The 14,118-nt window shown below is 36.7% G+C and overlaps 1 protein-coding gene across 1 annotated transcript in view; it reads right to left on the bottom strand.

Annotated features, from left to right (window-relative positions):
* LOC145876258 (NLR family CARD domain-containing protein 3-like) overlaps window positions 1–2,757 on the bottom strand; it is a 123,638-nt gene extending 120,881 nt beyond the window's left edge. The window contains exon 1 of the mRNA XM_082972055.1: window positions 2,658–2,757. Within this exon, the coding sequence (XP_082828181.1) occupies window positions 2,658–2,757 (100 nt within the window). The remainder of the gene's footprint in view (window positions 1–2,657) is intronic.
* Window positions 2,758–14,118: the final 11,361 nt, after the last annotated feature.

Below are 14,118 nucleotides of genomic sequence, written 5' to 3'. Positions count from 1 at the left end.
TTTAATGTCAGTTTCATTGTGGAGTTTTTCTCATAACAGAAGCACATGTTGGAGTTCCAGAACTTTCATTTCTAATTTCCACTCCAGAGACCCAATAACAGAGCATGAGTAGAAACCTCCTCATGATATGGTTTTCCATCAGCAAAGTCACATTATAACGCAGTTTAAACCACCTGCAAGGGAATTTATCTAACGCGCTCTAGAGAACCTACAGTAGTTTTCCTGTGTTTTGTCCCCTTATCTCTAGAGAAACTAAAGTAGTTTTCCTGTGTTTTGTCCCCTTATATCTAGAGAACCTAAAGTAGTTTTCCTGTGTTTTGTCACCTTATCTCTAGAGAACCTAAAGTAGTTTTCCTGTGTTTTGTCCCCTTATCTCTAGAGAACCTAAAGTAGTTTTCCTGTGTTTTGTCCCCTTATATCTAGAGTCACTACAGTAGTTTTCCTGTGTTTTGTCACCTTATCTCTAGAGAACCTAAAGTAGTTTTCCTGTGTTTTGTCCCCTTATCTCTAGAGAACCTAAAGTAGTTTTCCTGTGTTTTGTCCCCTTATCTCTAGAGAACCTAAAGTAGTTTTCCTGTGTTTTGTCCCCTTATCTCTAGAGAACCTAAAGTAGTTTTCCTGTGTTTTGTCCCCTTATCTCTAGAGTCACTACAGTAGTTTTCCTGTGTTTTGTCACCTTATTTATTGATGCGACTCAGTTCTAGAGAGTAAATATGTTTTATGGAAAAAGGGTTGTAAAATAGGTGTCTCCATAATGACAATTTAAATAGCCTACCTTATAACATGCAGGGCTACTAATTAGTTTCCACTTTTAAAACTGCTTGTTACGGAGTCTAGTTGATAGGTAATCGACTCCCCGGACTCTGTGTGACATGAACAAGGATATTGAACTTGACATTTGTGTCTGTCTTTATTATTTATCCAACATATCATACTGAAACACTGCTGTCTATCAGCAACTCAGCTCAAGTAGCAGTTCTACTAACTAGTAATATCTCATTCCAGGTATTCATTCACATACTCTGTCCTTTAGAATAGATTATTGTTCAGAAAACTTACTTTATTTTTCAGTAATATCCATATAGTGTTTTCTGCTCTGTCATCTCAAAATGGATCCTTTACAAAATAACAAATGGACAATCTGTTCCACCCTGACAATAGTGTTTTATTGGTATCTTCCACTAGATGGCAGTAAACACCTGCTGTAACTAGACTTTTCAACAACAGTGACCACGTTTACATGCACACCAATATCCCGCTTTTATTCGGGGTACTCAAATATTCTGTTTTTAAATTGATGCATGTACACATCTTACCCATTTACTGTTGTTTCTGCTGTCTGCTCAGGCTGTTCACATATTAAGTTTTCATCTGATTGTCAAAAAAATCTAATTCAAAAAGTAGGCTACCTGTGTGGTTTGATACTCTGTACTGGACTGTATAGCCTGCTGACTACAATTTAGATACATTTCTGCTTATCATTTTCAACATTTCGTAGGCCATTTGTTTGTCAATTATAGTTTGATACATGCAGCTTCTCTTCTGGCATAAATTGTTGCCCCAGAAGACTAAATAAAGTAGTTCTCTCCAGAATAATGTTTTACATTGATAGACTAAATAAAGTAGTTCTCTCCAGAATAATGTTTTACATTGATAGACTAAATAAAGTAGTTCTCTCCAGAATAATGTTTTACATTGATAGACTAAATAAAGTAGTTCTCTCCAGAATAATGTTTTACATTGATAGACTAAATAAAGTAGTTCTCTCCAGAATGATGTTTTACATTGATAGACTAAATAAAGTAGTTCTCTCCAGAATAATGTTCTACATTGATAGACTAAATAAAGTAGTGCTCTCCAGAATAATAATTTACATTGATAGAATGAATGCATTAGTTATCTACTAGTTAACACTAGTAAAATTGACGTTTAGTTTAGGGACCGGGGAGAAAACGCAATAACTCCAGAACAGTGGAAAGACTGGTCCTGTGCAAAATGTCCATATCTCATCAGTCTGAAGGGTTTTAAGGAAATGAAAAGCTGAGAAAACGATGAAACACGTTTCTGATAAGGTTGAAAATACTGTCTGCTTGCATCATATTGTAAAAGATAACACCTTACACTCTCATTCACATTATCTCAAGAGATACTGAAATAAATAATATTTATCCACCCCTAAATTATCATTTGTTGTTTCATTTAAATTCAAGAAATGCATAATTCTGCAGTTAATATTATATTAGATTATAGACCTACAGTCAGTATCCAGATTTCAGATCATATTTTATTAGATTATAGACCTACAGTCAGTGTCCAGATTTCAGTTAATATTATATTAGATTATAGGCCTACAGTCACTACAGTCAGTGTCCAGATTTCAGTTCATATTATATTAGATTATAGGTCTACAGTCAGTGTCCAGATTTCAGTTCATATTTTATTAGATTATAGACCTACAGTCAGTGTCCAGATTTCAGTTAATATTATATTAGATTATAGGCCTACAGTCACTACAGTCAGTGTCCAGATTTCAGTTAATATTATATTAGATTATAGGCCTACAGTCAGTGTCCAGATTTCAGTTAACGTTACTATTTAATTTAACCCATTTGAATTGAAATGAGGAATATTCTGTTTATTTATGCCTACAGGGATACTCGTGAACGGGATATCAGAGAACACCGCAGTTCCGGGAGAGTAGTGGGTGAAACCATTCACCTCAGAAAGAGGGGTGATATGAATAACGTTTCCTTTCATTATGTGTTGTCGAATTCATAAAAATATATTTTCTGCCATTGTAGTAAGGTTGTTAATACGAGAGGTCTTCAGACTTACCATTATTTTTGTATTATTTTCCTTGAAAGAACAAGTAGAGGGTTTTGAGTGCTTCTCCCCTATTGGAAAGTTGGTCTGCCTGCTGTTCAGTCAGAGATATTCTGACAGGACGTCTCCTTCTGCTGGACATAAAAACTGTTTAAAACTGTATAACACTATAGTGTATCTGGAACACTGGGTCATATATCACAAAGTCAATAGTGAATGTGACTATGTATATATTTATTGTGTATTTAAAGCATATTTCTGCAAGTTTATCAAGTGTCTGCTAGCTTAGCTAGCCATGTTAATGACGAATTAACCAGCACCGTCAATCAGTGCACTGTAATGTCACGCTAGCTATTGCTAGCAGGGGATTTATTGGTAATTCAAGACTTCTTTATTGAAATATTAAGTCAATGTTTATTTTCTTACTACCTTAAAAGGTTTATATAAAAAGGGTGGTACTTGTGCTCTGTATTTATGGTTTAATGTCACTTCACATTGAGGGCATGTATCATTACTGTTGTTCCTATCTAACAGTTATGTTGTGTCCTACCTAACCATGTATCATTACTGTTGTTCCTATCTAACAGTTATCTTGTGTCCTACCTAACCATGTATCATTACTGTTGTTCCTATCTAACAGTTATCTTGTGTCCTACCTAACCATGTATCATTACTATTGTTCCTATCTAACAGTTATCTTGTGTCCTATCTAACCATGTATCATTACTGTTGTTCCTATCTATCAGTTATCTTGTGTCCTACCTCACCAGTGAACGTGTGGCTGTGACCGTCCTGTCAATGCCTGTCCTGGAGACTCATTTTACATTTTAGTAATTGAGCAAACACTCTTATCCAGAGCAATTTAAAGTTGGTCCTGGTGACTCCTGGGCCCTAATTCATAAAGGAAGTGTCTCAGAGCTGATCTAGGATCAGGTCCTCCTCTCCATGTAATCTGATTCATTATGATCTAGGATCAGGTCCCCCCTCTCCATGTAATCTGATTCATTATGATCTAGGATCAGGTCCTCCTCTCCATGTAATCTGATTCATTATGATCTAGGATCAGGTCCCCCCTCTCCATGTAATCTGATTCATTATGATCTAGGATCAGGTCCCCCTCTCCATGTAATCTGATTCATTATGATCTAGTTGTCAGAGCTAGAGTGGTGTTTGTCAGACCATGAGACATCCTGAAAATCTGTATTCTCACAAAATCGTATGTAGAGTCTGAATGGTTTGGCCAACAAACTATTATGGTACCACTCTATTGAAAGCTGAGATTCGTATGGACATGATGGTGTTCTCTGTTTTGCTCTAGGAATTACAACAAACTAACAGGGTGGAAGTGATATTAGGGGGACACAGAAAAACTTAAATTAAATAATATGAATGAAAAATGAATGAATGAATGACATTTTATTTTTGTGTCAAATCGCCAACTGGTAACCCATCCCTTATGGGGTTAATTGCCACATAAATAAACATTACAATAATTCACTGTGGTAATTAAATGATAATTCCTCTTCAGTGCTCTCTGCATTGAGCATCACATGAAGAATGAAAACAACGTAAGGTAAAAATCAATACATAATAGTAAATAAGGTGATGCAAACAATAATTATATCCCTAGAGCAGAACAATAATATACATATATACACACACTGTATATATGCACATACATACATACACACTGTATATATACACATACATACATACATACTGTATATATACACATACATACATACACACACACTGTATATATACACATACATACATACACACTGTATATATACACATACATACATACACACTGTATATATACACATACATACACACTGTATATATACACATACATACATACACACTGTATATATACACATACATACATACATACACACTGTATATATACACATACATACATACATACATACACACTGTATATATACACATACATACATACATACATACATACACACTGTATATATACACATACATAACATACATACACACTGTATATATACACATACATACATACATACATACATACACACTGTATATATACACATACATACATACACACTGTATATATACACATACATACATACACACTGTATATATACACATACATACACACTGTATATATACACATACATACATACACACTGTATATATACACATACATACATACACACTGTATATATACACATACATACATACACACTGTATATATACACATACATACATACACACTGTATATATACACATACATACACACTGTATATATACACATACATACATACACACTGTATATATACACATACATACATACACACTGTATATATACACATACATACATACACACTGTATATATACACATACATACATACACACTGTATATATACACATACATACATACACACTGTATATATATACATACATACATACATACACACTGTATATATACACATACATACATACACACTGTATATATACACATACATACATACACACTGTATATATACACATACATACATACACACTGTATATATACACACACATACATACACACTGTATATATACACATACATAACATATACACTGTATATATACACATACATACATACACACTGTATATATACACATACATACATACACACTGTATATATACACATACATACATACACACTGTATATATACACATACATACATACATACACACTGTATATATACACATACATACATACACACTGTATATATACACATACATACATACACACTGTATATATACACATACATACATACACACTGTATATATACACATACATACATACACACTGTATATATACACATACATAACATATACAGAAAAAAATAAACAGAAGGCATTTGAACCCAGTCTGGCACAAAGAGAAGATTCATATGGGAGACAGTCTAGGTACATATCTGTTGTTCTGCCCCTGAACAAGGCAGTTAACCCACTGTTCCTAGTATGTGATGAGGACAAATTAAATGTTTTTTGTCCATTGTGTATTTCCATTTGCAGAATATTTAGGTTTTACCTTTATTTAAACTAGGCAAGTCAGTTATGAACAAATTCTTATTTTCATTGAGCTGTCATTGAAAATAAGAATTTGTTCTTAACTGACCTGCCTAGTTTAAATAAAGGTAAAACCTAAATATTCTGCAAATGGAAATACACAATGGACAAAAAAACATTTAATTTCTCCTCATCACATACTGCCAGGGTATATGTGGTGGTCTTTCTGGAATAAGAGCAAGCGTATATCGTGGTAGAAAGGGCAATAGAGGATCAAATTAGTTTCATTCTCTATTTCTTTGAGTTCACAATAGTTACATACAATTTACTGGAAACCAGGTTTAGTTGGGGTTTTTTATCTCCAAAATATGAGTTACTGTAGGACTTTAATAATTGTTTACAGGCCTACAAACCCAAAAGGTTTTAATTTGAGAATGTTAATTTGTATGCCTCAAATATTAAACTGTCTTAAAATATTTAATGATTAGTTGAATCAGGTGTGTACGTGCTGGTAAGAACAAAAGGATTGAGAAACCCTGAGATAAACATAAAACCATATAATGTAAAAGCTCCTCCACCATCTTTACCAGACGTTTTACTGATAACATGTAGACCTACTGATTAGTTTCCACTTTGAAAACTGCTGTCTGTCAGCAACTCAGCTCAAGTAGCAGTTCTACTAACTAGTAATATCTCATTCCTAGTATTCATTCTCTTACTCTGTCCATTAGAATAGATTATTGTTCAGAAATACTTACTTTATTTTTCAATAATCTCCATATAGTGTTTTCTGCTCTGTCGTCTCAAAATGGATCCTGAACAAAAGAACAACTTTACTTTCTGTTTCAGCTCAGCCGCCTCCCGAGTGGTGCAGAGTCCCGCCTCTTGCGTCACTGCAGTACCTGGTTAGAGTCCAGGCTGCATGACTGGGAGTCCCATAGGGCGGCGCACAATTGGCACAGCATCGTCAAGGTTTGGCCGGGGTAGGCCGTCATTGTTAATAAGAATTTGTTCTGACTTACCTAGTTAAATAAAAGTGAAATAAAAATACAATATCTTCCACTAGATGACAGTAAACACCTGCTGTAACCTGACTTTACAGGAGTATTATTATGATATAAACAGCTAAACTGATCTTAGATTAGCTCTCTTATGAAGACTGTCACAGGTTTACAGCAGTATCAATATGATATAATAAGCTAAACTGATCCGAGATCAGCTCTCCTATGAAGACTGTCACAGGTTTACAGCAGTATCAATATGATATAATAAGCTAAACTGATATGAGATCAGCTCTCCTATGAAGACTGTCACAGGTTTACAGCAGTATCAATATGATATAATAAGCTAAACTGATCCGAGATCAGCTCTCCTATGAAGACTGTCACAGGTTTACAGCAGCTGACAGTTGCTACTTCATCGCTACTAACTCAAACTACCTTGGTTTAAATAAAGACAATATATGTAAAGATTAAAAGGTATATAACTTATAAATCATGAGCCTCATCTTGAGGAGTATGTGATTGGATGTTATAGACCCCATCTGAACAGTTTATTTTCCCATGCTGTGGCCCTCACCATCTGGCCCATAGAGACTAAAGGACTATGCTGTGGCCCTCACCATCTGGCCCATAGAGACTAAAGGACTATGCTGTGGCCCTCACCAACTGGTCCATAGAGACTAAAGGACTATGCTGTGGCCCTCACCATCTGGCCCATAGAGAGTAAAGGACTATGCTGTGGCCCCCACCATCTGGCCCATAGAGACTAAAGGACTATGCTGTGGCCCTCACCATCTGGCCCATAGAGACTAAAGGACTATGCTGTGGCCCTCACCATCTGGCCCATAGAGACTAAATGACTATGCACTCTACGCACTTACACACCTTTTTATTTGTAAAATAGCGTTTACTCAACACTGTATTTTGTTAATTATCGTTTACCACTTCTTATGCGTTTCCAGCGTTAAGTCTAAATTCTATCGCAGAAACCGGGCCCAGGTTGGTCAGCATGATAAAGAATCATATCTCAAGGTTACTCTGTCTATTGAATGTCTGACTACGACCTAACTTTATAATAGTTATATGTAGCCAAGACTTACCAGAGTCTGTCAGTCTGTCCTTCAAATCAACACATTTATCCTACTTCTAATTTTGCAGAGAAATGTGCGCTACATTTTCTACAGTCATGTTGTAACGGTGTAGACTACACAGTTACTTTCACTTTCATATGAGGAAATCACGTCCCTTCTGACGTCACTGGTGTATGGGAAAATAATGATGACAGAAGAGATCTACTAACTAGTAATAATATGTCATTCCAGGTATTCATTATCTTACTCTGTCCTTTATTGTTCAGAAATACTTTATTTGTACTTCTCTCCATATAGTGTGTTTTCCTCTTTTGTCATCTCACCATGGATCCTGCACTCAGCCGTCTCCCCACCCTGATAATAAAGTGTTTTATTGGTATCTTCCACTAGATGGCAGTAAACACCTGCTGTAACTAGACTTTACAACAGCATTCCTTATTCATAAAGGCAGTGTCTCAAAGGAGGAGTGCTGAATCAGGATCAGGTCCCCCTGTCTATGTAATCTGATTCATTATGATCTAGGATCAGGTCCCCCCTCTCCATGTAATCTGATTCATTATGATCTAGGATCAGGTCCCTCCTCTCCATGTAATCTGATTCATTATGATCTAGGATCAGGTCCCTCCTCTCCATGTAATCTGATTCATTATGATCTAGGATCAGGTCCCTCCTCTCCATGTAATCTGATTCATTATGATCTAGGATCAGGTCCCCCCTCTCCATGTGATCTGATTCATTATGATCTAGGATCAGGTCCCCCTCTCCATGTAATCTGATTCATTATGATCTAGGATCAGGTCCCTCCTCTCCATGTAATCTGATTCATTATGATCTAGGATCAGGTCCCCCCTCTCCATGTAATCTGATTCATTATGATCTAGTTGTCAGAGCTAGAGTGGTGTTTGTCAGACTATGAGACATTCCGGTTTGGCCAACAAACTATTATGTTACCTCTCTATTGTAAACTGTGACTCGTACAAACAAGCTGGTGTTCTATGTGTTGCTCTAGGAATTACAACAAACTAACAGGGTGGAAAGTGATATTAGGGGGACACAGAAAAACTTAAATTAAATAACATGAATGAACAAATGAATGAACAAATGAATGAATGAATGATATTTTATTTTTGTGTCAAATCGCCAACTGGCAACCCATCCCTTATGGGGTTAATTGCCACATAAACAAACATTACAATAATTGACTGTGGTAATTAAATGATAATTCTCCTTCCGGTGTTCTCTGCATTGGGCATCGCATGAATAGTGAAAAAAATAAGGTAAAAATCAATACATAATAGTAAATAAGGTGATGCAAACAATAATTATATCCCTAGAGCAGAACAATAATATACACATATACACACTGTATATATGCACATACATACATACACACTGTATATATACACATACATACATACACACTGTATATATACACATACATACATATATACATACTGTATATATATACATACATACATACACACTGTATATATACACATCACATACATATATACATACTGTATATATATACATACATAACATATACAGATAAATAAATACAGAAATACAGTCTGACACAAAGAGAAGATTCATATGGGAGACAAGTCTATACACAATCTATATATACACATACCATTTACCACATAGAAGACTCATATGGGAGACAAGTCTATACACAATCTATATATACACATACCATTTACCACATAGAAGACTCATATGGGAGACAAGCCTATACACAATCTATATATACACATACCATTTACCACATAGAAGATTCATATGGGAGACAAGTCTATACACAATCTATATATACACATACCATTTACCACATAGAAGAGTCATATGGGAGACAAGTCTATACACAATCTATATATACACATACCATTTACCACATAGAAGACTCATATGGGAGACAAGTCTATACACAATCTATATACACATGTACCATTTACCACATAGAAGACTCATATGGGAGACAAACCTATACACAATCTATATATACACATACCATTTACCACATAGAAGAGTCATATGGGAGACAAGTCTATACACAATCTATATACACATGTACCATTTACCACACAGAAGCTAAATATTTTTACAATTTAATTATAGATAAACATTTTTCTTATATTCCAGGATTTATCTAAATATTCCACAAACGGAAATACACAATGGACAAAAAAACATTTCAATTTCTCCTCATCACTCATCACATACTGCCAGGGTATATCTGGTGGTCTTTCTGGAATAAGAGCAAGCGTATATCATGGTAGAAAAGGAAATAGAGGATTAAATCAGTTTAATTCTCTATTTCTTTAAGGTCACAATAGTTACATAGTCTTTCCTCCATTTCACCACAATACTGACCTGTTTCAATACTCAGAGAAAATATCCCTGATCTTACCTGTTTCAATACTCAGAGGCAATATCCATGATCGTACCTGTTTCAATACACAGAGACAATATTCCTGAAATAATCTGTTTCAATACTCAGAGACAATATCCCTGATCTGACCTGTTTCAATACTCAGAGACAATATCCCTGATCTGACCTGTTTCAATACTCAGAGGAAATATCCCTGATCTGAACTGTTTCAATACTCAGAGACAATATCCCTGATCTGACCTGTTTCAATACTCAGAGGAAATATCCCTGATCTGAACTGTTTCAATACGCAGAGACAATATCCCTGATCTGAACTGTTTCAATACGCAGAGGCAATATCCCTGATCTGACCTGTTTCAATACACAGAGACAATATCCCTGATCTTCCCTGTGCACATAGAGATCTCTTGCTTTTAGGTAGGTTATACATAATATATCTCTCACACACCAATTCACCCTGAATCAAACAAAAGGTTCTCAATTTGGGTTTATGATTCATCTCCTCCACCCATCTTTTTTTCATGTCGCATCAACAGTTGTTTTTTAATCATATCTATGTCTCCCTTCATTTGGTTTTGGTACAGATGTTCATAGTTACACTGTTGAAAAAGCTCAGACATTTCAGTTGCCCAGGCTTCCCCTATGGATAGATAAATACAATAATCATGAAAAAAGTCATTGATGAAAGAGACTTCAACTAGGACTATAAAATAATGAAGAAACAGTTTAACATTTTGTTATTTTATGGCTTATATTTCTTGTAGAAGTTGATAAATAACACCTGGGGACAAAAACGCCTACATCTTCTGACAAAAAGTGTTAAAATGCATAACATTCCCTTTCAGGATCCATATTTTGGTGTTTATAAGGTAAAGGACACCTTATATTTAAAGCCTTTTTGAATCCACATTTTACACTAAATAAGAACTGATTTTTCCCGGGGACAGAAAAGACACCACATGGTAGGAATGACTCAGCAGCACTCCTACACTAGTTTAGTGGATTCCAAATGTTCCCTCTACTTTATTCTAGATTATTGACCTGAAATACTCACTTTACTTGGAAACTGAGTTGCAGTTTAGAGGTTAAACTATGAGCTGCTCTGTCATCTCAAAATGACCCTGTACAGATACTTTCTTATATTCAGTTTCAACTGTAGTCAAGGAGTCACCCTTCATATAACAACAGTAACCAGAGGGTGGAGCTAACAGTCAGTTTCAACTGTAGTCAAGGTGTCACCCTTCATATAACAACAGTAACCAGAGGGTGGGGCTAACAGTCAGTTTCAACTGTAGTCAAGGTGTCACCCTTCACATAACAACAGTAACCAGAGGGTGGAGCTAACAGTCAGTTTCAACTGTAGTCAAGGAGTCACTCTTCATATAACAACAGTAACCAGAGAGTGGAGCTAACAGTCAGTTTCAACTGTAGTCAAGGAGTCACCCTTCACATAACAACAGTAACCAGAGGGTGGAGCTAACAGTCAGTTTCAACTACAGTCAAGGAGTCACCCTTCACATAACAACAGTAACCAGAGGGTGGAGCTAACAGTCAGTTTCAACTGTAGTCAAGGAGTCACCCTTCATATAACAACAGTAACCAGAGGGTGGAGCTAACAGTCAGTTTCAACTGTAGTCAAGGAGTCACCCTTCATATAACAACAGTAACCAGAGGGTGGAGCTAACAGTCAGTTTCAACTGTAGTCAAGGTGTCACCCTTCATATAACAACAGTAACCAGAGGGTGGAGCTAACAGTCAGTTTCAACTGTAGTCAAGGAGTCACCCTTCACATAACAACAGTAACCAGAGGGTGGAGCTAACAGTCAGTTTCAACTGTAGTCAAGGAGTCACCCTTCATATAACAACAGTAACCAGAGGGTGGAGCTAACAGTCAGTTTCAACTGTAGTCAAGGAGTCACCCTTCACATAACAACAGTAACCAGAGGGTGGAGCTAACAGTCAGTTTCAACTGTAGTCAAGGAGTCACCCTTCATATAACAACAGTAACCAGAGGGTGGAGCTAACAGTCAGTTTCAACTGTAGTCAAGGTGTCACCCTTCACATAACAACAGTAACCAGAGGGTGGAGCTAACAGTCAGTTTCAACTGTAGTCAAGGTGTCACCCTTCACATAACAACAGTAACCAGAGGGTGGAGCTAACAGTCAGTTTCAACTGTAGTCAAGGTGTCACCCTTCATATAACAACAGTAACCAGAGGGTGGAGCTAACAGTCAGTTTCAACTGTAGTCAAGGAGTCACCCTTCACATAACAACAGTAACCAGAGGGTGGAGCTAACAGTCAGTTTCAACTGTAGTCAAGGTGTCACCCTTCACATAACAACAGTAACCAGAGGGTGGAGCTAACAGTCAGTTTCAACTGTAGTCAAGGTGTCACCCTTCATATAACAACAGTAACCAGAGGGTGGAGCTAACAGTCAGTTTCAACTGTATTCAAGGAGTCACTCTTCATATAACAACAGTAACCAGAGGGTGGAGCTAACAGTCAGTTTCAACTGTAGTCAAGGAGTCACCCTTCACATAACAACAGTAACCAGAGGGTGGAGCTAACAGTCAGTTTCAACTGTAGTCAAGGAGTCACCCTTCACATAACAACAGTAACCAGAGGGTGGAGCTAACAGTCAGTTTCAACTGTAGTCAAGGTGTCACTCTTCATATAACAACAGTAACCAGAGGGTGGAGCTAACAGTCAGTTTCAACTGTAGTCAAGGAGTCACCCTTCACATAACAACAGTAACCAGAGGGTGGAGCTAACAGTCAGTTTCAACTGTAGTCAAGGAGTCACCCTTCACATAACAACAGTAACCAGAGGGTGGAGCTAACAGTCAGTTTCAACTGTAGTCAAGGAGTCACCCTTCACATAACAACAGTAACCAGAGGGTGGGGCTAACAGTCAGTTTCAACTGTAGTCAAGGAGTCACCCTTCACATAACAACAGTAACCAGAGGGTGGAGCTAACAGTCAGTTTCAACTGTAGTCAAGGAGTCACCCTTCACATAACAACAGTAACCAGAGGGTGGAGCTAACAGTCAGTTTCAACTGTAGTCAAGGTGTCACCCTTCACATAACAACAGTAACCAGAGGGTGGAGCTAACAGTCAGTTTCAACTGTAGTCAAGGAGTCACCCTTCATATAACAACAGTAACCAGAGGGTGGAGCTAACAGTCAGTTACAACTGTAGTCAAGGAGTCACCCTTCATATAACAACAGTAACCAGAGGGTGGGGCTAACAGTCAGTTTCAACTGTAGTCAAGGTGTCACCCTTCACATAACAACAGTAACCAGAGGGTGGGGCTAACAGTCAGTTACATGAGACAGCAGTAACGTGACATTGTTCTGAATCTTGCTTAAAAAATGTTATAGTCCTTCTTCAAGACATCTCTCTTACATTATTTTAGCTAAACTTATAATTTACTCGAAATCAGGTTTAGTTGTGTTTTTCCCCTGTAAGGTGTGTACGTGCTGGATAAGAACCAAAGGATGAGAAACCCTGAGATAAACATAAAACCATATAATGTAAAAGCTCCTCCACCATCTTTACCAGACGTTTTACTGATAACATGTAGACCTACTGATTAGTTTCCACTTTGAAAACTGCTGTCTGTCAGCAACTCAGCTCAAGTAGCAGTTCTAACTAGTAATATATCATTCCTAGTATTCATTCACATACTCTGTCATTTAGAATGAATTATTGTTCATAAATACTTACTTTATTTGTCAGTATTGTCCATATAGTGTTTTCTGCTCTGTCATCTC

This window comes from Salmo salar, unplaced genomic scaffold (assembly GCF_965601325.2).
Source record: "Salmo salar unplaced genomic scaffold, fSalSal1 ptg000536l, whole genome shotgun sequence".
Lineage (NCBI taxonomy): Eukaryota > Metazoa > Chordata > Actinopteri > Salmoniformes > Salmonidae > Salmo > Salmo salar.
This window is presented reverse-complemented; position numbering and strand designations above follow the sequence as displayed.